The sequence below is a fragment of the Syngnathoides biaculeatus genome, chromosome 10, assembly GCF_019802595.1.
Source record: "Syngnathoides biaculeatus isolate LvHL_M chromosome 10, ASM1980259v1, whole genome shotgun sequence".
Taxonomy (NCBI): Eukaryota; Metazoa; Chordata; class Actinopteri; order Syngnathiformes; family Syngnathidae; genus Syngnathoides; species Syngnathoides biaculeatus.
Window position 1 is genome coordinate 10,366,199 of NC_084649.1, and position 27,986 is coordinate 10,394,184.

Here is a 27,986-nt window from a genome sequence, read left to right on the forward strand (position 1 = left end):
GGTCTCCATAGTTTATAATATACAGTATGTGGAAATCAGTTTGCATTTGTGTTGCAACTAGCTGTGAAATAAGTGACAAAGTCTCTCCTTGCAAATGGCACTTTGATTTATTGACTTAAGCAAAACCTACGCCACAGAGTCATCTAGTGGCCAGATATTTTACTGCCTTGATGACAGAACTGACAGAGACTGAAGAGGCTTTTCCCACTGGTGAACTTTCTTGTCAAATTCAAATGCCAATAGGGTGTAAGGTGATCACTCAGCCACAATTTCAGCCTCCATCTTCTCCACGACAGGAGCAGCCTCGGTGGCAGCGGGCCCCTCCACCTCCTTCTTCTCTTCATTGGTGTCCACCACAGTTTTGGCTGTGGTATCTGTAGTGGTGCTCTTCACTGTTGCAGTCTCGGGGCCAGAAACAGAACCGGCGCTCACCTTGACGGCCCCAAATGAGCAGCTGATGTAGGACGGGGTACGAGAGCTCTCCAGGCCATAAGCATTGTAGTTTACAGCTGTGCAATATATATGTATATATGTACAGGTATGTTGAAAATAAGTATTTACAATGTACTAAATCACATCTTTATCCAAAAATCCATCCATCCATTTTCTTAGCCGCTTATCCTCACAAGGGTCACGGGGAGTGCTGGAGCCAATCCCAGCTGTCAACGGGCAGGAGGCGGGGTACACCCTGAACTGGTTGCCAGCCAATCACAGGGCACGTGGAGACAAACAGCTGCACTCAGAATCACGCCCAGGGGCAATTTAAGTGTCCAATTAAAGTTGCACGTTTTTGGGACGTGGGAGGAAACCGGAGAGCCTGGAGGAAACCCACACAGGCAAGGGGAGAACATGCAAACTACACACAGAAGGACGGGGCTGGCATCAAACCCTGGAGCTCAGAACTGTGAGGCCAACACTCTACAGCTGTACCACCATGCCGCCTATCCAAAAATGTTCTCTTTAAATTACTATTCATGAAAATTGAGGACATCAGTTTAAATGGTCAGAATTTTCCATAGTAAAATATTTGCTTCTCTGAGCAAGCAGACGATGTGAGCGAATATATTAAGTGACATTTTTGTGTGTGTTTTTTTTCTCATAATGCATTCCATCCATTCATTTATCCATGCAATTTATCCTCATTACGGTGATGCCAATCCAAGCTGTCTTTGGGTTCAGAGCTGAGTACAAAAGTACCCCAAACTAGTCGCCACTAATCACAGGGGACATACCGTATTTTCCGCACTGTAAGGCGCAGCAAAATGATTTTCATTTTCTCAAAAGGCAACAGTGTGCCTTATGATCTGGTGTGCCTTATATATGGATCAACATGGTCTCTACTGTAGCATCTATTCTATATGCCTTATAATGCGGTGTAACTTATATATGAAAAAAAAATGGGCCATTCATTGAAGGTATGCCTTATGATGTGATGTGCCTTATAAAGGTATACGGTATTTAAAAACAAATCACAATCACATTCACACCTACGGACAATTTAGAATCTTCAATTAACCTAGCGTGGATGTTTTTGAAATGTGCTATTCCCTGGTATATAAAAAAAAACAGATACAGGGAGAACATGCAAACTCACCTCAAAGAAGGCCAGAGCTGAGATTTGAACCTGAAACTATGAGGCAGACATTCTGTCCCATTATAATCTCTCAAAGGGCTTTTGAATTCACACTGTAATGCATATTTATGTCGCACAGAGAAGCAAATAACGCACGTGCAAGGAGAGATTTTGGAGCAAAAGGTTCATGCCAACAGTACTACTCCAATTGAGCTGGAGAGGTTACACTGTGAGCCCCCAAATGACTTCGTTCAAATACCTACAAATTCTCAACAAGTACATTTTTAAGAAGACAAAGTCTTTCAAATGAATGAATACGTACATGTCAACTTGGACACATTGGTCTTGATTCCAGTTGCCAACCTACAAAGAGACACAGACATCTTATTTGAGAAACACAACACAACAGCATGGTTGGAAAAAAAAAAGGACTCCACTCATCACCTTCAACATCATCATCATTATCATCATACCTGTCTTCCTCGCCCTCAAGAAGTTTCCTGTATGTGGCGATCTCAATGTCCAGTGCGAGCTTGACGTTCATCAGTTCCTGGTACTGGCGGACCTGCAGGGCCATGTCCTGCTTGGCCCTCTGAAGAGCCTCCTCCAGATCTCGAATGCGGAGTTTGGCATCCTTCACTGCCAGCTCGCCACGCTCCTCAACTTCAGCAATCTGCGCCTCCAAATTATTTCTCTGATAATAGGATAATAGTGCTCAATGAATCATTGGCTGTTTTCATGATCTCTGCTGTTAAGTGAATGAGTGGCGAGCAAGAGTAAGTCAAATTTTAACCACTGTCTTTAATCATTATATTAATGTAAGCACTGTGTTGTTATTAATCGGAAAATACAAAAAAAATTCTTTTCTGGATTTGTGGCAAATAATGAATGACTCCCGATGGCTAAATCAGTCATGTGCAAGAGGCAGAATCGATGGAAATGGACCATTTGGTGCTGATCCAGTCCTTACCTGTGCTTTCACCATGTCGATTTCAGACTGGAGTCTCATTATTCTGCGGTTCACGTCAGCAATCTCCGTCTTGGTTAACTTCAGGTCTTCGCAATATTTACCAGCGGATTGCTCCAACTCAGCAAACTAGAGCGACACGTGGAAATGTAGCAGATGTTGGTTAATCATTTTGACTTCGTCACAGGTGTTTGTAATCCCGGTTTTGATGAAAATGACAGTGGGTGTGATGATGATCACAAATGAAAAGTGACTACTTCCTATTTGCCAAGAAAATAGAAATAGGCTCCAGCACGCCCATGACCCAGTTGAGGAAAAGCGGTACAGAAAATGGAGGGATGGATTATGAGAGGATGAACAAAAGGTGAGAATACAGTCCTATTCTTTAGATATTAGAGTTGTCTTCTAGAAAACAATGGATAAAATTATGAGAAAAATGTTGGAATTTTTTTTAATCTTATGTTGACCATTATCTTGGTAAGATTAAAACGTTTTACCTTAACAAAATGAACCTTTGTTCTTGTAGAGATTACTTTTTTTTCTTGAACAAATATAACTTTATTCTCATAATAGCATGCCTTTCTTTCTTATAAAACATTTTTTCCCCAAGAAAAACATCTTAACTCCTTCTATTGCAGTGTGATTCCCATTGGGATTATGAGTAATTCCTTGAGAGAGAATGGGGGGTCCCTAAACCATTGAGTTGGTAGGCTCAACCGGATCCATTCATTCGGAAGCAAGTCTATCACAAAAGGATTAATTTTACCAAGAAAACAATTACCCTAAAACGCCAGCAGAGGGGAGCAAAGCAACAGTTACAAGTCTTATCGGATAACTTGCTTGCAAAACAGGAAAGTACAGGACAGTACTGTATACGGATTAAAAAATAGATGAAGACGATTAAAAAAACATAACACACTAAATAAGACTGTAATTAAGTAATAGTCATGAATGTGTTAATTTGACACCACAAACTACTACACTAAGATTAGTGACAACAGGCCTTGTAAAAGTTGCCAATGTTGGGCTTTCCCATCCCAATAATCCACTACCTTGTTTTGGTACCACGATTCAGCCTCAGCCCTGCTTCGATTGGCGATGTCTTCATACTGGGCTCGCACTTCAGCAACGATTGCATCCATGTCGAGGTTACGGCTGTTGTCCATCTCCACGACAACGGATATGTCCTTGATCTGACTCTGTAGCTCATGGATTTCCTAAACAGAGACGAGCAAAACCCACGCACAGAGATGTGAAACATGAACACAGATTGCAGATATGGTCGATCAGTTAAAGATGAATGTGAGTTCATTACAGCGTCAAAGATCTGCCTCAAAAAGTCAAGCTCATCTGACAGCCCATCAACTTTGGCCTCCAATTCTGCTTTGATCAAGTACGCCGCATCTGTGTCCTGCATGGCAACAGACAGCTCTAAGAATGCATTGTTGCATACTGCACAACAAACAATCGATACAAATTACCTTTGTGCTGGAAAATGTAAGACAATTGCACAAATGGTCAAAAAGATATCAACACACCTTCTTTGTGAGGACAAAGTTGTTCTCACATTCATTGCGCTTGTTGATCTCCTCCTCATATCTAAAAAATAGAAAGAATCCTATACAAATGGGCAAGATTATTTGAAAGGTAAGGGTAAATGTAATAAAGATCAAATTCAATGAACCTCCATCTTTACGTGTAAATTTATGGTGGGCCAGATTGATGACTGGAGCAGGGCAATGGTGTGTTTTTTTTTTTTTTACTTGTTCTATTTCTAAATGTTTTTTGCTACTTATTCTATTCATTCTACTACCAAAGTAACCATAACCCTCAAGATGTGTCATTGTTAATTGCATCGATATCTATATCATACTACTAGATGACTGCTCTCTTGTACGCACTTCTTCCAATGAAGAGGTATTTTAGTACATGGGTTCTAGGTACAGTACTGTACTATTATATAGTGGTTAGCTAACTGGTACAGGTGCAGTTTTATGATGGCAACACTTTGAATATTTTATTTCACTCAATATTTAATAATAATATTTCTCTGGGAACTCAAACATGTGTTTTCCACTGTATTTCTAAGTATGCATGTATCTCAGCGGTATCTCCAAAAAGCAGGAACATCAACTCACTTGGTCTTGAAGTCCTCAACCAGACCTGACATGTGATGCAGGTCAGATTCCAGTCTGAGCTTTTCATGGCCCAAGTTGCCCAGCTGCTTGCGCAGGTTGGCGATGTAGGCCTCAAACATGGCATGGATGCTGGAGCATGTTGGAGTTTGCTCCTGCAAAAGTTTCCATTTGGTCTCAAGCATTTTATTCTGCTGTTCCAAGCAGCGTACCTGCAGAGTAAAAATGTGATTTCAGAACAATAGTTTTCAAAAGAGTGCCAGCTAATCTGCATACATTCCTGGAGAAATCGGAATAGACTGGACACTGATGACAAAACTGTATGGAATGTGGTACAGGGGTCTTTCAGGATGTGTGAAGAAGTGATAGGAGTAATACATCAATAGCTTCACTGTGTGGTTGGACAAAGAAAGGCATGAGATGAAATATGACTCCTCTGACACGACCACATGAATGTCATGTCAATTATTTGTCACTCAACCTGGGAGCCACAATGCAGATTTTAACACACCACAGCAGTGTTTTCCCATTGTGACACATGGTTGCCCCTTTACAACGTCTCCATTCAGTGTCCTCACCCGGGGTGGGGTCTTGGGCAAACATAAAAAGCATGCATGTGGAGTTTCACGATATAAAGATGAAAGCTTGATTTTTCCAGTACAAAGAACGTAAGGGATTGATTCACACTTTAACTTCCCGGCCTCATTTCTCTGGGGGGTTCCTTCAATAAGAAAGCCAATGCATGGCTTACAAGCAGCGTCAACTAGATCATATTTGATCAATCATTGGCTGAAAGCAAATCGTTTGTATCATCGTTTTGTAAGAATTCGTTGATGGAGGCTGCCTGTTTTCATGGATTTATACATCTTACCCAACATCATGAAGTGGTAAACATTCACATTATTAATAGATGGATAGAATTTCAGTCAATTTCACCACTGCTGAACAACATTTTTGTTTTTTACATTTATTCTGAGTAACTGATGGTGTAGTGGTACACACGCCTGACTTTGGTGTGGGCAGCGTGGCATTAATTCCCGCTCAGTGATGGTGTTTTTATGTGCCCTGTGACTGACTGGCGACCAGTTAAGGATATAGTCTGCCTTTTGCTCGAAGTCAGCTTGGATAGTCTTCAGCACTCGTGCGACTCTTGTGGGGATAAAGGGCTTGGAAAATAAGTGGATGCATGGATGTTTGATCTTTACAATATTGGCAACTTTGGGTTTTGATTATCCACCGAAACCTTTTAAATGATTATCTTAGAAGTCATGAAGCTATCTCTTTCAACTCGGTTTGTTAACTTAAACTTTTCCTGAATTTAAAGCCATGTCCTCATTAACACAAATATTACAAACAGTATCTGTCTGAAGTGAAGTGGACGATGTTTTTTCAACCCTGCTTTGTGTGGGCATAGTTCTGTTTTTCTCTCGAGATAGTAGACGTACAACAATGACATACTGTGCCGATTTGGTGTTACAATTTGTGTAATACATCCATTTTCTTAGCCGCTTATCCTCACGAGGGTCGGGGGACTGCTGGAGCCTATCCCAGCTGTCAATGGGCAGGAGGCAGGGTACACCCTCAACTGGTTGACAGCCAATTACAAGGCACATAGAGACAAACAGCCACACTCACAATCACACCTAGGGGCAATTTAGAGTGTCCAGTAAATGTTACATGTTTTTGGGATGTGATAGGAAACCGGAGTGCCCGGAGAAAACCAACCAATGGACAGGGAGAACATGCAAACACCACACAGGCGGGGCGAGGATTGAACCCAGGTCCTTAGAACTGTGAGGCCAACCCTCTACAGCTAAGCCAACGTGCCGCCCAATTTGTGTCATCAGTAATATATTTAGCGCTGAGCAAACTTGATTATTAGTCAAGATCAGTGAAAAAAAAACATTCTTTTAAACCCCTGTTCTGTGACAAACAGTCGCTGTTTTTTACTTTGGAAGTACGTGTGGAGATTGCGTATGGAGCCAAGAGGGGGGAAGGGGGGAGGGGAAACAAATTTGGTTCTGAAGAAACTGATTTTTCTAAGTTTATTCTTAGTTTAGTTGACTGACCTTGTCAATGAAGGATGCGAAACGGTTGTTGAGGGTCTTGATCTGCTCCTTCTCCTGGATGCGGACTGACTGGATTGTGGGGTCAATGTCCAGGTTCAAGGGGGCCAGCAGGCTCTTGTTCACAGTCACTTCTGTAATGGGGGCCACCACTTCTTGGACCACCCCTCCACCCATGGCTCCACCAAATCCCACATAGCCAAACTCTAGTCCACCAGCTCTTTGGGCTGACCCCCCAGCAACATACCCACCAACCATCTTGAAACCCCCAGCACCAAGGGCGGCACCACTACTACCCACTCCACCGTAGGAGCTGCGGACTCCGCAGCTTTGCCTGGCAGCACCCACACCTCGGCCACCGTACCCAGCGAAGGAGCGGCTGCTGAAGCCCTGACTCGGCCCCTTGGATGTAGACAAGGTGGAGAAGGTGGTGGTCTTCACAGCTCTGGCAGACATGGTCACAAAGGCTTCTGTTGTAGCGAGGTGGGGTGAGAGGAGGCTTTGCTGAAGATAGGAGAGTCAAGCAGATAGACTGTCCCTGGTGTTGGGTGCTATTTATCTGGACAGGGGAGGGTTCCTTCTTGTTCGTGATTGGCCATTGTCATGAACACAGGCATATGGCATGGGGTGTGTGGATGGGTGTGTTGTCACTGAAGAAAATCACATCTTGTTGCACATTTATAACCTGCAAATTCTTCAAGGGAAGGATAGATTGCAACTGATATTGGTCCATCTTCTACAAAACGACAGAGGAAATCTTTCATGCTGTTACATTTGTCCATATGACCATATAGTTTTAGACTTTTCCACCCATAGAATTAGCGGTGACATTGCAATATCCTCTTTTACAATTACACACACACAGCATCAAGTCAAACCTTGGGTATAATGAAGCTGCACATTCGTTTGGAAGCTCCTGTCTGTTACCTCATTTCTCATAGGCGTGACATATTGCAAAGTAAATTATCCTCTCCCTGTGTGATGTGCTGTGTGCGTTTGTTGCCAGCAACTGTACAGTATGTCTCAAAAATGTGACAAACATATTTTTACCCTTTGATTACTTTTGTTCACGTCGTAACAACTCATTTTTAACAACATACTCTAAAAAGGGAAGAGTTAAGTGGACTTTTACGGGTGGTACAATCAACAATGCGGAATCAAGAACATTCCTTCTTTATCAGTAAGGTGAAAAGCAAACAGTTCTTTTTGTCTTGTCCCACCTTAAGTCCTAAATAGCTTTCAAATTACCCATAAATCCTACATAAGGAAAGATAGTGATAAAGCACTGGATAAAAAAATCTTTCATCTTCGTGGCCTTGAAACTTAATATGACTATTTGAAAAGTGTGATTACAGTGAGTGGAACTGAGGGGATGGAAATATTTGGCGCTTTAGTGCTTGATATTTTTCACTCTTTGTTTCACCTATCAAAAAAAAGAGATTTTCTTACGCTTCCTTTATTAGGAAGCTAAGACAGTAAGGTGAGGGGCCAAAATTTCTTGTTGTAAGTCTATTAAGAGGACAGTGGCGAAATGACCCACCAAGTGAGGAATGTGCTGAAAGACACACATACATGCTACAAGTCAAAGAGGATCAGGGCATGGATCACCAATTCAAAGTTATAAATGGGTCCAGTTCATTAAAAAAAAGGCTAAGCTGAGGTAGAAATAATAATGTATAGCATGCATAATTTTGCAGGTCCAAATATTTAATCATCACAACATAACTCATAAAATCATTTTCAAAAAGGATTCTAAATATGTACAGTATTCCAACTGATTCTTTAAATTATTGGTTTTATTTGTGACCTTATTTGTAAGTAAAGACAAGAATAAATGTCACATGGGGGAATTTTTAAGGTTAGCAGTGACCGGGAAAAGTAGGTCTTTAGAAGTATTTATAATACCAAGTTGGCTCGTTTGAGAACAATGCAATTAAAAAAATGGAAAATCGACTTATTAATTTTTTGTTTCCAAATAGTTTATATATATATATATATATATGGTGAGGTAATAAAAGACTTTAGAATCACAAAATTTGAAAAACACACAAACACATAAGAATAAGACTGGGTTTGTGGACTGTGTTCAGGAGGATCCTGCCAAGCCTTAAAAGTTATTGGTCAAGTCAATCATAAAACCCATATTCTTCCTTGCTTCCAAATAACTTGCTCACAATACACAACACATCGGCAGTCATTATGACATTGCCAAGAATCATCCTGTTGAAAATTAGTTCTATTTTTTCACTATGTAAAACAAAATATCTGCCCTGTGAAAGCCCGGCAGCTAGTTTAGTGTGTAGTCCACCTTTCACCCAAAGTTAGCTGGGATAGGCTCCAGCTCTCCCACCACCATTATGAGGATAAGCACCTCGGGAAAATGGATGACTCATGGCCAGCAAGGAGGCTCCTAAAGGTTATCACATCTACCTCACTGAGGTTTTTGGGCTAATATCCTGGATTCCCTGTATGATATTTACATATTTCCTAACACGCAGTTAATGTTTTGTTTATTAATGTTAGTAAGTGAAATGGTTGTTTGTCTATGTGTGCAGTAAAATGGCTGGCTGCCAGTCCAGGGTGTACCACGGTTCTCACTCAAAGTCAGCTGGGATAGGCGTCAGCTTGCCCATGATCCTAATGATCATTACATAGAAAATTAATAGGATGAATACATGTGACTACCCGTAAACTGTGCCATGAAAAAGTCCACGTTCTCAATTTCAAATTCTTTGCATAGTTTCCCTATTTTATTTAAGATCATTAAAAATATGTAAATAACAGACAGCTCAACTAAAAATTTTATCTTCTTCTTTTCCTTTCAGCTCTTCCCAGTAGGGGTCGCCAAAGCGTGTCATAGATGAATGCATATTTGTTTGGCACCGTTTTATGGCGGATGCAACCCCCGAGGAGAGAAGCTTACAGCACCTGGTGTTCCCAGGCGGTCTCCCATCCAAGTACTACGCAGGGAGAAACCCCCTTAGCTTCCGAGATCTGATGAGATCAGGCGTTCTCAGGGTAGCATGGCCGTAAGACAACTAAACAATTTAAATTAAGGGGGAAAAAATATAATCTCATCTAAAAAGTACCGCCGCATAATCATAAATTAATTATCCATCCATTTTCTGAACTGCTTATTCTCTCAAGGGTCCTGGGAGTGCTGGAGCCTATCCCAGTTGTCATTGGGCAGGAGGCGGGGTACACCCTGAACTGGTTCCCAGCCAATCATAGGGGCGCATGGAGACAGACAACATTCACGCTCACAATCACACCTAGGGAGAATTTAGAGTCTCCAATTATTGCATGTTTTTGGGGTGTGGGAGGAAACCGGAGTGCCCAGAGAAAACCCACACAGCACATAGAGAACATGCAAACTCCACACAGGCGGGAGCGGGATTTGAACACCAGTCCTCAGAACGGCGAGGTCAATGCTCTACAGCTGCAACACCTTGCCAGCTAAATTAACTATAGTCAATTAAAATGCTCTTTTAAAGATGAGTTACTTTCTATTGACCACACCCAAGGCTGATTCGCTCCAGACATGTTCAATCAAGAAATCACTTTAACAGAATACGCCTATGTCATGACAAATTCAAGTCACACAGAAGATCTCAAAAAGCTGCAATAAAATGCCACAACCCAAAGAAATTCATGACATCAGTTAGCCTGGTTACAAAGCCTGTGCTGAAGCGTTAGGATTTTAGAAAGCCACTGTGAGAACGATCCACAAATAGAGAAAAAAAAGGATGAATTGCATGCCAATTTATATTCTCTCTTTGAGAGAAATAAATCTGTTCTCTAATTTCACTCAGGTATGTACGTGTTCATTTTGATTGTCTCAAAGAAAGTTTCCACATTTTTTTTTAATTTTCAGCCCTATGAAAAAGATGGGGGGGAAAAAGTGTTTTTTAATTTTCTATGGTTTGTGTTGCAATTTTGAATGTCTGCATTTTACCAAAAGTTTACTAGTGTATATAAGCTCCAGCTCAGCTATGAATCTGAACTGGATAACATACATACATCCATTTTCTTAGCCGCTTATCCTCACAAGGGTCCCGGGGAGTGATGGAACCTATCTCAGCTGTCAACGGGCATGAGGTGGGGTACATCCTGAACTGGTTGCCAGCCAATCGCAGGGCACATAGAGACAAACCGTCACATTCACAATCACAATTAGGGAGAATTTAGAGTGTCCAATTAATGTTGCATGTTTTTGGGATGTGAGAGGAAACCAACCAGAGTGCCCGGAGGAAACCCATGCAGGCACAGGGAGAACATGCACACTTCACACAGGCGGGTCCGGGATTGAACCCGGGACCTCAGAACTCTGAGGCCAACACTTTACCAGCTGACCACCCTGCCGCCAACTGGATAGCAATACAAAATTAATCATAATAATTTGAATTCATTTTTGTGACAGTGTCAAAGTGAAAATTGCATTTGCCAAAAAGTCATCATTGGAAAGGGCCCATAAAAATACTGGCTCAGATTTTTTTTTTTTTAAATCTGTCCTTATTTAAAAAAAAAAAAAAAAACGAATTAAAAGAAACTATTATTATTACTGAAAAACACCAAGTTGCAGCAATAGTGTGTGTCATATAGTGATGGCACATGCAAACATATTTTACAAGGCCACACTGTGCCCTTTCTATCTTGAAATGGTTTCAGTGTTGTTCTGCACTGAAATGGCACCTTGTTAAAAGAGGAACTGTTGACATTTCAACAAACAATTCAGATTCCAAACCTACAGTAGGTGTAGGTTTCAGCCACTGCTTAGGCCTCTGTGGGGCTGTGTCTCCATAGCGTGTGTCAGTGTCTAGTCACAAGTACACGTGCATGTTTGCAAAACCCATTAGACTAGCTGAGACCGCAAAGAAGTGGACTGCCCAAACCTGTTTTTTTATTTCCTGACTTCTACCAGACTGCCACCCAGTGACTGCAGACTGACAGTACATTTCACCTGCATTTCACTACATTTTTTTTTTTTTTTTTTTTGCATAGCTACAGAATGTTATTAGGTTTTGTTATATAGCTAGTGATATAGTCATTTTTTATGTTGTAGTTTTCAAAAGCCTGCTACATTTATGATTTGGCGGTAAAAAGATGTTATTTTTAAAGTTATTGTCATTAGATACTTTGAAGTAAGTTTTTATTAATCCTTACTTTTGCCAGTTTCAAGTTATCTCAGTGGGCATTGTATGCTTTTCACATTTCTATTCTTTTTTGTTTTTTTTCCAAAGAAAAGTACCAAAACTTTGGCTCACATGTTCAGCTCCTACACCTGAACTTTGGAAAATAATGGGAAGTGTACATTTTACATCAAGAAAAAACGAAAATGTCTTATAGCACGACGCTCAGAGTTTTGTCCGAAACAGTTAAACATTTCGGACGTGATAATAAGCGAAAAAGCATGGAAAAATGAGAGACACTTGGCATAGAGGACCCATATTTAATGCCGAAGTAAATGTTTTCGCCGACTGGACTGTTGATTCGCTTCCGCTTGTCTTGGACAACTGGATATACACTTGAATCGAGTCGAGATTTACATGTAAAAGTTTGAAAGCGTATAAATGTCTGGACACATACAAATACTTCGTTGCTGGATCTGTTCTCAATCAAGAATAAATCCCACATAGTGATGGACCCACTCAGATTTTTTCAATACAAATACGAACATTTAAATAAATTGCCCCTGGTTTTACAAAAACTCGCATTCATTAACTATGATTGGAAAAAAAAATTAAACATGATAGATGGTGCCCAACCAAATACCCACAACTGTCTAGTGATCACTTCATTTCAAGTAGGAGTTATTCTTTTTCTCAATCTCAAATTCCCAAGAAGTCTTTAAAATGCCAAATTGGCTCATTTGAGAACAATGCATTAAAAAAAAAAATCGACAGGGAGTCATCTCCTCCATACACAGAAGCGTGTTGCTGCCTCACGCTTACCTCCATAAACATATCTCTGATGTGTTTTTTTTTCCTTAAATACGGATTGTTCTCAAATGAGTCAACTTGGCATTATAAATACTTCTTGATAATTCAAGATTGAGAAGAATAATTCCTACCTGAAATGAAATGATCGCGACACAGGCGTGTGTATTACGTTGGGCAGCATCCATCCCGTTTAATTGCCCAAATCCATCTTTTCAGCTGGTATTCCATAGAATGATCTATTTGAAGAACTGTCTCATCTATTGTGACAACCAACAGCACAATAGGTCTCAGGCATTGGGAAAAATGTGCTGCGGTTCAATGTCCCCCATACTGTCGAGCAGCTTTTTTTGACCGGCAATATGGCGCCGTGAAAATGGTGACTCATCACAGAGTCCAGGATCGTGCAGTGTCTGTGTATTGTGCATCATATATAGTCCATAAATGTTGTGTGTTGTACTCAACTCAAAATAAAGTCCAAGAGTACAGAAATGTATGCTTGTACTCAGCTCATCATAGATTCCATGACTGGGAAGTGTCTGTATGTGGAGTGTGCATGCATCAGCCACAGTCCATGAATGTTTTGTGTAGTGTGTGTATGTAGATAGTGTATATCTGTACATGGGAATAGGTGGATTGGTGTCAAGGATTTGGGGGGTGTTCGGCATTCGGGACCTGGGGATGGCAAACTGGTAGTTGAAGGAATGCTGTGCAGGCATCTACGTACTCTCTGTCAGCATCACTCCATAGGGCATAAGGGACACTGGAGGGTACCATTACATGTTACTTGGAGGTCCACAGCACTATAACAGGTCAGGTGGCCCAGCCTATCGTATGTGAAAACCCTCATAGGCCGTCTCTCTCTAACTGGTCGCTGGTAGTGCTGTGCTGCTTCGTTGTCGTCGCTTGGAATAGATGATAGGAATAGATGATAGGATTGCTGGCATTCTTTGTCCGTTGACCTGCTCATCTTCAACTTGCATTTCCTCCTCATCTGGTGTTATGCCTCCATTGAGCACCTGTATTAAAACCATCAATCTCCTGCTGCTGAGGTAGGTCTTGCTGTTGAGGTTCAGCATCATTGACATTCTGTTCGTCTAGGTCGAAAGGTTGCAGTACACGAAACAACTGATCTGTTGGCACACAGTGGTATCCATAGTTGTCATTATCGCTCTCCTCATCCTCTTGATTTGCTACAGTTGTATCACTACTGGCTGGCCTGAGCCTTAGTCTTCCTTTTCCGTTTAGTAGGGGTTAACTGGGTTTCCAAGGGTAAGTTATCGCATGGCAACAGAAGATTACGGTGTAGAACCCTACTTGTTCCCCCTATACCTTGCTCTGGCAGTACCTCATAGACCGGCATGTCGTCTATCACTTGGCGGATGACTTTGTATAGACTAATCTTCCAGTGGTTTCGCAGTTTCCCAGTTCCTCCTCTGAGGGTCAAATTTCTTACAAGGACTCTGCCGCCCTCATACTGCACAAAACTTCTCACTTTGTTGTCATTGTTTCATTTGTTTCTCTCTGCACTTTTCTTTGTATTCTTAGTTGTTATGTCATATGCCTACCGCATCTGTGCTTTCCATTTTTTCATGTAGTCCTTGGGATTGGTAGTCCCTGTTTCTGGAGTCAAGCCAAACAGCAAGTCGACCGGCAGTCTTGGAGACGTTCCAAATAGAAGATAAAAAGGTGAAAATACGGTAACTTCACTTCTCGTGCAATTGTATGCAAACATAAGTTTATTCAGTGACTCTTTCAAGTTGGACTTTTGTTTTTCAGTGAGAGTTTTCAGCTTTTGTAGAAGGGTTCTATTGATCCTCTCAACTTGCCCATTTTCTTGGGGGTGATACGGTGTGTTCTCGAGCCCATCACCCCACAGACCTTCTGTAACTGTGCAAACAACTGATTTTCCCATTCTCCCCCCATATCATTATAAATATGCTTGGGAAAACCCCACTTCAAAGCATAATCATAGAAGATCTTGTCCGCAACACATTTAGCTGATTTCGTCATTGTAGCATATGCGTGAGCAAAGCAAGTGTAGTGATCAACTATCACCAGTATGTACTCATAGCCACCTGCACACTTATCAAGATGCATGAAGTCAATGGAGACTAGTTCAAATGGCTGTGTCGTGACAATGGGAGTGAGGGGAGCTCTTGTTTCTTTGCAGGGTTTTTTCTGTTTAACACAGGCACTGCATCGAGACATATCGGTCTCAACCTCTTGCTGCATGTATGGCCAGAAGAAACGATCACGAATGGGTGATGTTATGCGTTCCACCCCTGATGGCCCATGTCATAATGAAGTTGTCTCAGTACTGTTATTTTATATTTTTCTGGTAGGACAAGTTGAGTATTGGTGACAGTCTTTCGGTACGGTACGCCGTCTACATCCAAACTCAGTTTGTCCCACTCTGTGACCTGAGCTGCTGTCCAGCAGGTCTTTGATCTGACTCTTTGTGATTTAGTACAGTGGCAATATCTGTTTCCTCCCTTTGTGCCTGTTCTCGCACATTCAAGAGCCATCATGAACCATATTGTTTTAGAGTCATTTGTTTCTACTGCATGCACACCAGCTTGGACTCAAGGGGAAGAGAGTTCCTGTGTACAGTCCTCCATCATTTCCTCGATCACACAAGGCATTCTTGACAGACCATCAGCATCGGTATTCTCTTTGCCTGGACGATATTTAATGGTCAGATGGAAGTCTGACAGCTCAGCAACCCACCTACTCGCTGTGGCGTTCAGCTTAGCTGTGGATAATACATAGGTGAGTGGGCTATCGGTGTATACTCTGCAGGTGGAATTCATATAATACTCTAGAACAATAATCACGGAATCGCTCAGTCACCGCCCACTTTAAGGCCAGAAACTCTAAATTTTCCAGAGTGAAGATGGTAATTCTTTTCTGCCCTTGTCAATGTTCGAGATGCATTGGCTATGACACGTAGCTCTCCCTCTTGTTCCTGGTACAATACTGCACCGAGGCCCTGGTTGGAAGCCTCTGTGTGCAGGATGAATGATTTGTTGAAGTCTGGGAATCCAAGGATGGGGGGCTCAACCACACAGTCAATCAATCTTTCCAAATGGTGAGCATCAGTCGAAGTGATCGGCTTGTTTGAAAGAATTCCTCGACGCTTCCTTTTTTTTCCATCTCTCCTTGTGTTATTACTTTCCTTTGTCGCAGGTTAGCTTAAGCAGTGCATACAGAAGTTCAGCAATACGGGAGAAATCTCGTATGTATTGACGGTAATAACTGAGGAGGCCCATTACTGCTCTACACTCGCCCACAGTTTTCTTCAAACATATTTTGTACTAGATCTGGGTTGTATTTCAAACGTGAGTCAGCTTCTTGCGATGCAGACAGGATTTTCTGTCTGAGGTCAGGGGTTCTGATGAGAAAGTTCTGTGGGGTTTCTCTGATGCCCTGGACTTCAGAGGTCAGCTGCCTGTAAAGCTCCGTGGCACTCTTCTCCTGATAGTGAGATCGGAGGCTTCTTCTGAGGGTGGGGAGCATTAGATTGACTTTCCCCTCTAAATAGTCATTCTTTGCCATAACAGAAAATAATAAAGATCAGGAAAAAGAAAAGCTACTTTGCAATACTTAAGCTTCACAGAAAAGATGAAAAGAACAAAAAACTTTTAACACAAAGAAAGACTCTTTCATTACACTCACACCTGCACAACTCAAACATATTGGCTTGGTATTTAAATTACAGTATTTAGTGAAGCTGCGCAGGAAATCAGTTGAAAGCCACATTTTAATGAAGTCCACAGTGTAAAATAGTGCTACCAATATATTTCCAATGTATAAGACCAAGCCTGGTGCTACTTAGCCTCTTTTATCCTGTAATCTCATGTCAAGGAAAAGTTGAGCAGACCCTGATTTGTCTGTTTGGTGGTTGCGATGGTGAAACATAATGTTGTCAGTGTTTTTTCCATACAAATAAAGAGAGCTGCAACACTGTCATGCGGTTTGAGTCATGCAGATTTAATTTATCGTTCCTCTTTATAGTTCTGTGTTCCCTTCACGAAACTGATTTTCCACATTTTTTTTCTTTCCTAGCTAGTTAGTGAAGTAGGAGTGACAGTGAAATCTGGACAGTCTTGAATTGGGAAGAACTGTAGTTCTTTGGACTGTGTTGACGTTGCAAAGCTGAATGCAAAAACTACAAGAGATCATCAGCTATGAAGAGGTTAAAGTTCAAGCCAGGGCACGAGGGGCCCCCACTCCTGATAGTGCTACAGATTTGCTTTGGTTTTCATTGAGGGTCACAGATCACAAAAATCCTAAACTTTGTTGTACCTTTGTTTGTGTGAGTGTTCAACATTGACATGTTGATGGTTGTGATGTCAGCTGCTGTTTCAAAGGTCTTCAGTAGTTGTTGCACCAAGAGAAGACCCGATATGTGCAGCTCATCAGCTATAATGTGATTGGTGAACAAAGGTGACCTTTATCTGAGTTTTCTTTTTGATTGTATTCTGAGCCTGGTATCAGCTAACAGTGCCTTTGTGCAGCTCAACTTTTCCACAAGCTCCAGGGTATCTCGGAAGCTTGTGTGTCCTTTGGATTCTCTCTTTGAGTGTGGGAACAGTAATTGTCTCTTTCTGTTAATTTATTGTGTTGAAATATGATTACAGCTGTAGGTGTGGTTATCACTTCATGATTAAGCAATCACTAGTTGATTTTGTGAATACACATTTAATGATTTACAGTATTATTAAACAGTTTTATTTATTTCACGAAGCCCTTGAATTCTGCTTATAATATGTGCAAGTACAGTATGTGACAAATCTAGGCTTCCTTGTCACATGCCACTTGACATGAGTTAAAATAGCTTGACTGATGTTGGAGTCTAAAATGAAAAGCAGACATTATTCCTTTTATGGGCAAACCGAAACCACTGGGTTGCTTTTGCTAAGTTCTTTGACTTTTTTTCTGTATTAATCATTGTAGAACCTTCCAAGTCCCTCATTTCCCTCTACTCTCCATTTGTTATTAATCTTCGCGCGGAGTTTGTTGCACACAATATGCTTTGTACGTTTCCATGACAATTTAAGACACAACAGGTTGGAAAAGGAAACATGCGGGCAACAGAGAGCGTGTGAGAGCAGGAAATGTAAAATAGGGCAATGTTGAAGTGGGCAGGGTCTAAAAAGGCCAACTGAGACTGAGGGAGAGAAGGAGGAGTATAAGTTCCCCACTTTTCACTGCCTTCGTCTCTTTTGACGCCGACCACCAGAGATTCTCTACTTCTCACATTCTTGTCTGTGCCACAGAAACTTCTCCGCTATGAGCTACAGGAGATCCAACATTCAGCAGATATCTGCTTCCCACATCTCACCCCGCTACCGTGCTCCCAGCATCTATGGCGGTGCTGGTGGCCAGGACACCCGAATCTCCACTGTCTCTGTATCCTCCCTGCGTTCTGGACCAAACAAATTGGGCAGTGGTGTTGGTGTAAGTTTCGGTGGATCCATGGCAGCAGGCGGTGGGATGGGAGCCGGCATTACCGGGAATGAGAAGGGAGCCATGCAGAACCTCAATGACCGCCTGGCCAACTACCTTGAGACAGTGAAAAACCTGGAGCAGGCCAACCAGGAGCTGGAGATGAAGATCAGGGAGGCGTTGAAGACCGGAGGGCCCGACATGAGAGACTACAGCAAGTATGAGCCCATCATTGAAGACCTCCGCAAACAGGTAGATTTAAGAAGCAGTCATGAGATTATGATGAGAATCATTTGTTACCTAATAACAACAGCAAGTTGCGTTCGGTATGCATCTCTTGGGCTACCAACCTTTTAGACCAGTTCTAAAATGGTCTCAACCCTGGGCCAAAATTTTCATTGTAGTGATTAAGTTATAACCAACTTTCATTGGAGCCAAATCAAATGGATCTCATGTTGTTTTTTTAATTCAGAGCACATCATTAAGAATCTGGGGAAGACCTGCATTTTTCCTGATTCAGACTATTCCTGCCCATGGGTATGATTAATTGAGGAATGGAGCTCCCTATCCACCATTGGAGAACAAACATTTGAAACTAGACATTTACTTGGTACCAATATGCAAAGAAGTGCACAATTTCTTCAGTCTGTCATCGTATAGCTTGCATAAGAATATAGGGTGTGGTTGCCCAGCTCTGACCATCCCCCATCAATCTGTGTGCTTCAAGTTGTTCACAACTTCCTCTGTTGAGTCATCAACACGAGGGCAGAAACTTCCACATATAAAAGTTCTCTAAATGGCGCTGCTTATAATTGACATTCTACACCACTCCCCCTGTGTCCGTGGGCCCCAATCTGAAACAGATGTGTGGTGGAAGCACACACAAAGGATCTTGTGCTGCCAGCATGAATGTGTATGCAGATGTATAATGTGAGTGTGTGTACTGCTTGCATAACAATCAGCTGCCCTCGGCAGAGTCAAATGTCACATATTTCCCCAAATGCCAAATATCTTTTCATATCTTTCACATAATGATACTTTTTCCCCAACTCATAAAAAATGTGTGTTTCCCATTCCTGCCAGACAGGACACCATGGGTTTGAAAGAGATTCACTCCCACTAACAGAAAAATGTTGACATCTTTACTCACATAAACACATGAAAATAAACACATTTGATTTATACAAGACTTATTCAGAAGGAAAAATATTTTTTCCAGACAGAAGAAAGGTTCCAGTGAAGGATTCCTCCTGCTCTTCTATGAACAGTTTGTGTAATCTGACGCTTGCGTGCTTAAACAGATGCAGAGATCCAACTCACATCTGGAGACATAGTGTGAAATCTCCAAAAGATGCATGATAAATGGAAAAAAAAACCCACCATAAGAACAGAACCAAATTTCGAACAGTCATTAACAATTAATAAGTATCTTTCATATTATTTATTTTTTCTTCTAGATCTTTGACAGGATATCAGAAAATGCTCGACTTGTGCTCCAAATCGACAACTCCCGTTTGGCTGCAGATGACTTCAAAGTCAAGTATGATTTTTCTCATCATGCTCTCCTGCATTTAGTTCAGGTTATATAAATGTGGAAAATCTAGGCTTCCTTGTCACATGCCGCTTGGCCTTGCCAGGGCAAGATAAAACAATAACACTCACCCTTGGGATAATACAGAGAATACTTTCTCACAATAACATCTTTATATAGTATTGAATAAGAACACTGTGTTTGGGTGATATGAACAATGAAACTTATCCATTTTCAAATTTAAATGCAAAGTGGTACATTTTGGTTTTGTCTGAAACACACATAGAAAAGAACATATTTTGTGTTTCAAAATTTTAGTTTAAAAATTAAAATTTAAAAAGTTTAAAAATTCAGTGGCAAGCTGTGGCACGATAAACCTTTCAGATTTAAAACAATTCAGTAGCAAAATGTGGCGATACAGTATACACTTATAGTTAGACAGCGACAACATGAAGTGCATGTTTGTAATAGAATGTTGGTTTATATAGGTTTGATACAGAGCTGGCAATACGCCAGTCTGTCGAGGCCGACATTGCTGGGCTGAAGAAAGTCATCGATGAAACAAATATGAGCAGGATGAACATTGAAAGCGAGAGTGAAGCTGTGAGGGAGGAGCTTGAATTCCTCAAGAGGAACCACGAAAATGTGAGTGTACAGTACAGAAATATTTGCCATTGTACTTACTATTTAAAGTTGTCCTTGAGTGTTCACTGTTTATCTCCGTTCATTCAATGTTGAGACCGCAACAAAAATTCAAGGCAATGAGAAAGGAGAGAGACGGTCTTACATAACATGTAAGATTCCAGTGCAAACAAAAACCAAAGGTAAAAATATAAATTCAAGAAGTTTGAAAGTCATCTACAACAGCATATGAATGGACAAATGAATACCCATCTGAGATCCAATAAAGAGCAACAGATTATGACATCATGTGAGACTGTTGCTGTATGAATTTTCCACGGAGTAACTGGGACGAGATCTGAGATAGAACACCTTCCCTTAGGCAACTGCTGTGGAGGATTCTGCTCCAACTGCATGGGTCAGGTCCTGAGGAAGAACCACTTTCTAGAAGGCTCTTTAGATGGACTCTTATGCTATCTTAATTAACATTGTACAGCACCATACTATGCGATAAATCTTGTCTACTCTACACCCATTTTTCAATTGTAAAATATGTGCCTTGTCTGCACACAGGTAGGAAATCACTGAGGTAGGGAGTGAGACCCACCTAATTGTAAAATTCTATATGAACATTATGGATTCATAGTAGTTCAACATTAATACAACTCTGATCCCGACAAGTGATGAATCCCAACATTGGGTGTGGGAATTCATTCTTTGGGGTCAATGTGTTTTTTTCTTCTTCTCTGTTTTGCCATGTAGGAGGTGAGGGAGCTGAGGAATCAGATCTCCCAGTCGGGGGTGCAAGTGGATGTCGACGCCCCCAAAGGCCAAGACTTGTCGCAGATCATGGAGGACATGAGGGGCAACTATGAAAAGATCGCACTGAAGAATGCAGAGGATCTCAAACGCTGGCATGAAAATCAGGTAAGGTGGTGCTGTGATGGGTCATCACAAACCAAGTTAATAGTGGTACGTGGTTAATAAGTGTGATATCCTTTCTTCTCACAAATTTAGACGGCGGAGGTTCAGGCGCAAGTATCACAGAACACAGAAGCGCTGCAAGGTGCCCAAATAGAGCGGAGTGACTTAGCCAGACAGATACAGACTCTGGAAATCGAGCTCGCATCTCAACAGAGCTTGGTGAGCAAATTACTTTTCGGTTCTTTATCCACTTTGATATCTAATTTAATAACACGAAACCCCTCCCTAACACCTCACTGCTCTTTTATGATGGGCTATCAGAAAGCCTCCCTAGAAGACACATTGCGGAACACAGAGCTACGTAACAACATGGAAATGGAGAAGTATAATGCTATCATCATACATCTGGAGGAGGAGCTTGGAAACCTGCGTGCAAACATCCACCAACAGACGCAAGAGTATGAGGCTCTGCTCAACCTCAAGGTGAAACTTGAAGCTGAGATTGAGACCTACAAGAGCCTGCTGGATGGTGGCGATTTCAAGTAAGACTCAAGACTGAAACCAAGTTGCTCTAATTTCAAAGAACATCAATCTTTTCCAGAGTCAAACGTCATAAAGCCTTTATTAACTTTACATGTGCAATTTTAAGTAACATTTGAACAATCCTGTCAAAACTCTACATGGCATCTACTTTGTAAAATTACAGAATTTGGGTCATTTATTGGAATTTAATTACATGTATTGTACATAGCAGCAAGACCGTTCTTCTCATGTCACAGTAAGTTTCATTTCTGAGGGTTTTATTATGACACTTTTCTCATTTTTCTTATAAGAACAACAAACCACAAAAAAGAAAGTAAGTAAAAGGACTCTTTTAAATACCTACTATAGTCTCATGATATTCACTGATGTCCCACAAGATGTTTGAATTCCATATTGTATTACTTTTTGGGAATTTCCATTTTCCAGCTTTCACTGTAGTGTATGTAAATAAAGAAAACCAAGTTCAGGCAATGGTAGTGGTGGAGGAAAATACTAAAGTTACTCAGAAATTACATACTCAAGTAGTAGCAAAAATTGCTATGACATTCATTCACAATAAAACAGCTTTTTAATTTTTTTTTTTTTTAAACAATCACTTATTTCATTTGTGTTGTGCACAGGCTCCAAGATGCCCTTCAATGAGCTGTCGGCCACAGTTCCCTTTAGGAGGATCCAGGTCTATCTAAACCCAATAGAAAGTTGTTGAATTAAGGAATATAATTCCATAACATAATTGTATCACATGATTCGAGTGAATAAGGCCATTTACAAATGTGCGACCTGGAGGCAATAAAACTGTCCATCAGTGCTGAATTTTTGTGTATTTTTTGTTTTATATATATATATATATATATGAGCACAGTGTATGACTGGATAGAGTGTCTGCCTCACAGTTCTGAGGACTGAGGTTCAAATCCTGGCCCTGCTCCTGTGTGGAGTTTGCATGTTCTCCCCGTGCCTGTGTGGATTTTCTCTGGGCGCTCCAGTTTTCTCCCACATCCCCAAAACCCACATGGTAGGTTAATTGAAAACTCTAAATTGCATGTAGGTGTGAATGTGAGTGCATATGTTTTTTTGTTTATATGCGCCCTGTGACTGGATGTCAACCAAGCCGGGGTGTACCCAGCATCCTGCCTGAAGATACTCCAGCACTCCCTGAGACCCTTCTGAAAAGCATCACAGTGCCCAAGCGGTTTCCACATCTGTTTCGCATTTGAGAAGACTAAGTTTGGATATTGGCTAGAAACCTCTGGGTTTTGCATGTTCTCATTGGGCTCGTGTGGGGTTTCTCTGGGTATTCGAGCTTCCTCCCATGATTAAAATAAAACATACATGTTAGATTTAGTGAAAACTCATAATTTTCCGTGAGCAAATGGTAGGGCTGGGCAGTATGGCAAAATAAATAAATAAATAAATAAAAAGCTTCAGATTTTCTTTTTCCAATATCGCTCAATCTTGATTACTGTCACATTTTTCAAACTACCAATTTAACAAGTACTGAAAAGATAAGCTAGAGAATAGTTCAATATCATAAACATTTTTGATCAAGGAAATACATACATTATAAATGTTCAAATACCTGTAATAAATGTTCAAATACTGGTATTATAATACATGAACAGTTCGAATAATACCCATTTGAAATATTATGTGACCTTAAAGGAAATCCAGAACTCAAAAGATTCATTCTTTGACCATTTAGTCGTGGGTGGAGTTGAAAATGTTTGACTCTGATGTCCAACATCACACAAAAGCTCTTTCAAGTCAAACTTAGAAGCATGTTATGTACTCCATGTCATAAAGTTAAAACCATAGTCAGTATAATCTCTTTTTTTTTTCTTTTACGGGAAAACTTAACAATGGTGTGAATCAAATATTGTTAATGGAGTATGTTAGCTTGCTTACTTCTAATGTAGGAAAAAAAGGCACTCCTTAATTTCTGCTAATAATTTGTGCTCATCACTTTGCACATATTTATGGAATAGGGTTATGAAAACCTTATACTGTACACAAAATGGCTTTAATTTTTTTATTTCTTCATTTTGTTTGGAATAAACATGCTGGCAAGAATACTCTGTTTCAGATGTTATTGTGTTCAACGTTACCATTTGGTGTTTAAATGTTATAATGGGGCTACTTATGCTGGACTGTCTTTGTGTTTTTACTGAATCCAAATTTGACAGTTTGGTTCATTAGTTCTTTGGACACTACAGAGAACAACTGGTAAATGTGAGAGGAGGATAAAATTGCCCCTCTTCGAGCCGTCACCTTATCGTGGTGGAGGGGTTTGTGTGTTTCGATGATCCTAGGAGCTAAGTTGTCTGGGGCTTCATGCCCCTGGTAGGGTCACCCATGGCAAAAACGTAATAGGTGAGGGACCAGACAAAGTACGGCTCCAAAACCCCTATGATGACTACAAAAATCCCATCTTGGTTTTCCTCGCCCGGACGCGGGTCACCGGGGCCCCCCTTCGAGAGCCAGGTCTGGAGGTGGGGCTCGAAGGCGAGCGCCTGGTGGCTCGGCCTGCACCCATGGGGCTCGGCCGGGCAGAGCCTGAAAGGGTAACATGGGTCCCCCTTCCCATGGGCTCACCACCTGTGAGAGGTGATGAAGGGGTCGAGTGCAATGTGAGTTGGGCAGTGGCCAAAGGCTGGGACCTTGGCGATCCAATCCCCGGCTACAGAAACTAGCTCTAGGGACATGGAATGTCACCTCTTTGGCAGGGAAGGAGTCCAAGTTGGTGCGTGAGGTCGAGAAGTTCCGACTAGATATAGTCGGACTCACTTCTACGCACCACTTGGGCTCTGGCACCACTCTTCTTGATAGGGGTTGGACTCTGTTTCACAGGGAGAGACACCAAGCAGGTGTGGGCATACTTATTGCACCCCGGCTCGGGGCCTGTACATTGGGGTTTACCCCAGTGGGTGAGATGGTAGCCTCCCTCCGCCTGCAGGTAGGGGCATGGGTCCTGACTGTTGTTTGTGCTGATGCACCAAACAGCAGTGCAGTGTACCCACCCTTTTTGGAGTCCTTAGAGGGAGTGCTGGAGAGCGCCCCCTCTGACGACTTCCATCATTCTGCTGGGGGACTTCAATGCCCACTTGGGCAATGACAGTGAGACCTGGAAGGACGTGATTGGGAAGAACGGCCCCTCCGATCAGAACTCGAGTTCGATGATCGACTTTGTGGTTGTGTCATCGGAGTTGTGACCGCATGTCTTGGACAGTCGGGTGAAGAGAGAGGCAGAGCTGTCAAATGATCACCACATGGTGGTGAGGTGGCTCCAATGGTGGGGGAAGATGCGTGCCCGACGTGGCAGGCCCAACTGTATTGTGAGGGTCTACTGGGAACGGCTGGCAGATTCCCCTGTCAGAAGGAATTTCAACTCCCAACTCCGAAAGAATTTTGCTCATGTCCCAGAGGAGGCGGGGGACATTGAATCCGAGTGGACGATGTTCTGCGCCTCCATTGCTGAGGCGGATGACCGGAGCTGTGACCGTAATGTGGTCGGTGCCCACGAACACATTGGTGGACACCAACAGTGAAAGATGCTGTCAAGCTGAAGAAGGAGTCCTATCGGGCATTTCTGGCCTGTGGGACTCCCGAGGCAGCTGATAGGTATCGGCTGGCCAAGCGTAATGCAGCTTCGGTGGTCGCTGAGGCAAAAAACAGGACATGGGAGGAGTTTGGCGAGGCCATGGAGAACGACTTCAGGACAGCCTCGAGGAAATTCTGGTCCACCGTCCAGCGTCTCAGGAGAGTGAAGCAGTGCACCATCAACCCTGTGCATAGTGGAGACGGGGCGTTGCTGACCTCAACTTGGGATGTGAGTCGGTGAGGAGAATACTTTGAAGACCTCCTCAATTCCATCAACATGCTTTCCCATGAGGAAGCTGAGTCCGGGTGCTCATAGCTGGGCTCTTCTATCTCTGGGGTTGAGGTCACCAACGTGGTTAAAAAGCTCCTTGGTGGCAGGGCCCTGGGAGTGGATGAAATTTGCCCGGAATTCCTAAAGGCTCTGGATGTTGTGGGGCTGTCCTGGTTGACACACCTCTGCATCATTGCGTGGACGTCAGGGACAGTGCCTCTGGATTGGTGGTGGTCCTCCTTTTCAAGAAGGGTGACCGGAGGGTGTGCTCCAACTATAGAGGGATCACACTCCTCCACCTCCTTGGTAATGTCTACTCAGGGGTACTGTCGGGAAGTCGAGTCTCGGATTCAGGAGGAGCAATGTGGTTTTTGTCCTGGCCGTGGAACAGTGGACTAGCTCTACACCCTCGGCAGGATCCTCGAGGGTGCATGGGAGTTCGCGCAACCAGTCTACATATGTTTTGTGGACTTGGAGAAGGCATTCGACCGTGTCCCTCAGGGAGTCCTGTGGGGGGTTATTTGGAAGAATGGGGTACCAAATCCCCTGATACGAGCTGTTCGGTCTCTGATTAACCGCTGTCAGAGTTTGGTCTGCATTGCCGGCAATAAATCGGACTCGTTTTTGGTGAGAGTTAGACTGGGATGAGAATCACCACCTCCAAATCCGAGACTATGGTCCTCAGTCGGAAAAGGGTGGTGTGCCCTCTCCAGGTCGGGGATGAGATCCTTCCCCAAGTAGAGGAGTTCAAGTATCTTGGGATCTTGTTCATGAGTGAGGGAAGAATAGAGCGGGAGATCAACAGACAGATCGGTGCAACGTCTGAAGTGATGTGGACTTTGTCTCAGTCCGTTGTGGTAAAAGGGGAGCTGAGTCGAAAGGCGAAGCTCTCAATTTACCATTCGATCTATGTTCCTACCCTCACCTAAGAGCATGAGCTGTGGGTCGTGACTGAAAGAACAAGATCCCGGATACAAGCGGCTGAAATGAGCTTCCTCTGCAGGGTGTCCGGGCTCTCCCTTAGAGATAGGGTGAGAAGCTCGGTCATCCGGGTGAGGCTCAGTGTCAAGCTGCTACTCCTCTGCATTGAGAGGGGCCAGATGAGGTGGCTGGGGCATCTGATTCGGATGCCTCCTGGATGCCACAATGGTGAGGTGTTCCGGGCATGTACCAGGACGACCCAAGACATGCTGGAGAGACTATGTCTCTCGGCTGGCTTGGGAACGCCTCGGGATCCCTCCAGAAGAGCTGGAAGAAGTGGCTGGGGAAAGGGAAGTCTGGGTATCCCTGCTGAAGCTACTTCCTCCACGGCCCAACCCGGAAAAGCGGAAGATAATGGATGGATGGATGGATGATAAAATTGCTCCTTAACAATCGATCTCCAACCCTATTTAGGAAATATTTGTGCAAGAGCAATAAAGACAATTAATTAATCGGTTTAGTGGTAGGTAAATATGCTAAATTAATCAGTTAATCACTACTTTTTTTCTCACTACAGATCAGCATCTGCATTTTTTACTTTTATCAACCTCCACAGAGGATGATGACAGGATGTAAAAAAGATGTAAATAGAGACATGAAGTCAACCGTGGTCGAGCTCTCGTTTGATTGAGATCTTGGGAGTCTTATTAGGAAGAAAGAAAGAAAAACAACAGCAGCACCATGTGAACTAAGAAACATGAATGATGATAATGCAAAAGATAGAGAGAAGTAAAATATTCCTAAAACAACTATTGATGTTGTCAGTTATAATTGTGATCACTGGCGAATCTGTTGTGTGTTGCACCAAACCACCAGCTTTGTTCAATAATTGTTGAATCTGAAAATACACATACAAGTAAGTTGTGGTTCTTTTTCATTATCCTGAGCTATTTTATAATATATATATATTATTTTCAATTTTTTACTCTTGCAACATCGTTCCTCTTCATAGTATGAGCATAATAATAAAAATAAGAGAAGAGAGCAACTATTTTGTGCGCAGAAAACATTTCTTTACGTTGTGTCAAGTTATCAAAACGGGTATTTTAATGTAATTTACAATAAAAGAGCATTTTTATTCCAGTGTGTATTTTATTTATTTATGCAATTTTTACTTTCACAGTCATACAGTTGAATGTGTGGTTGTGGTTAGGGTTATGGTTCTTTTCCTGACGTATCCGTAAGTTCTCAAGGATATACTCACTGTTGCAACCTCTGGTCGATGTGCTCCATTAATCATGGCAGCAAGTCAACGAAGCAGAGAAGCGGGTCAAGGGAGGAGACGGGGGCTGAGCTCGTGAACGCGAATGCGCGCTCCTGATAACTACCCGCTGACGCCTTCATCCGGGAACTACCGGGAACTCGCTCTTCAACATGGCGGCGTCAGGTG

At 42.2% G+C, this 27,986-nt stretch overlaps 2 protein-coding genes and 2 pseudogenes across 4 annotated transcripts in view; 2 read left to right on the forward strand and 2 right to left on the reverse strand.

The window, feature by feature from the left end:
• Nucleotides 1-89: 89 nt before the first annotated feature.
• On the reverse strand, nt 90-27,927 carry LOC133507157 (keratin, type II cytoskeletal 8-like). Of its 3 annotated transcripts, none has more exons than XM_061831935.1 (10): nt 27,801-27,910; nt 6,745-7,435; nt 4,679-4,887; nt 4,079-4,139; nt 3,856-3,951; nt 3,593-3,757; nt 2,544-2,669; nt 2,047-2,267; nt 1,896-1,936; nt 90-509 (listed from the first exon to the last, which is right to left on the reverse strand). In XM_061831935.1, the coding sequence occupies exons 2-10, from the start codon at nt 7,195-7,197 to the stop codon at nt 256-258; spliced, it is 1,626 nt and encodes a 541-aa protein (XP_061687919.1). In that variant the 5' UTR covers nt 7,198-7,435; nt 27,801-27,910; the 3' UTR covers nt 90-255. The 3 variants fall into 3 exon arrangements, with proteins under 3 accessions (XP_061687919.1, XP_061687917.1, XP_061687920.1); XM_061831933.1 differs by having other exon boundaries at nt 6,745-7,477; nt 27,801-27,875; XM_061831936.1 differs by lacking the exon at nt 6,745-7,435 and having other exon boundaries at nt 27,801-27,927.
• On the reverse strand, nt 9,658-9,776 carry LOC133508196 (5S ribosomal RNA; annotated as a pseudogene).
• LOC133507797 (keratin, type I cytoskeletal 18-like) lies at nt 17,891-22,560 on the forward strand (annotated as a pseudogene).
• The window catches only part of LOC133507156 (eukaryotic translation initiation factor 4B-like), a 31,771-nt gene continuing 31,614 nt past the window's right edge, over nt 27,830-27,986 (forward strand). The window contains exon 1 of the mRNA XM_061831930.1: nt 27,830-27,983. Coding sequence (XP_061687914.1) covers nt 27,971-27,983 — 13 coding nt within the window. The 5' untranslated portion in view covers nt 27,830-27,970. The remainder of the gene's footprint in view (nt 27,984-27,986) is intronic.

Excerpts from the sequence above, each read along its gene's own strand:
- LOC133507157 (XM_061831935.1), bottom strand. The coding sequence starts at position 7,197 with ATGTCTGCCAGAGCTGTGAAGACCACCACCTTCTCCACCTTGTCTACA. Across the intron at positions 3,952-4,078 it reads ACTTTGTCCTCACAAAGAAG|GACACAGATGCGGCGTACTT; the intron begins GTGTGTTGATAT and ends GTTGCCATGCAG. Across the intron at positions 2,670-3,592 it reads AATCGTGGTACCAAAACAAG|TTTGCTGAGTTGGAGCAATC; the intron begins GTAGTGGATTAT and ends GTGTCGCTCTAG.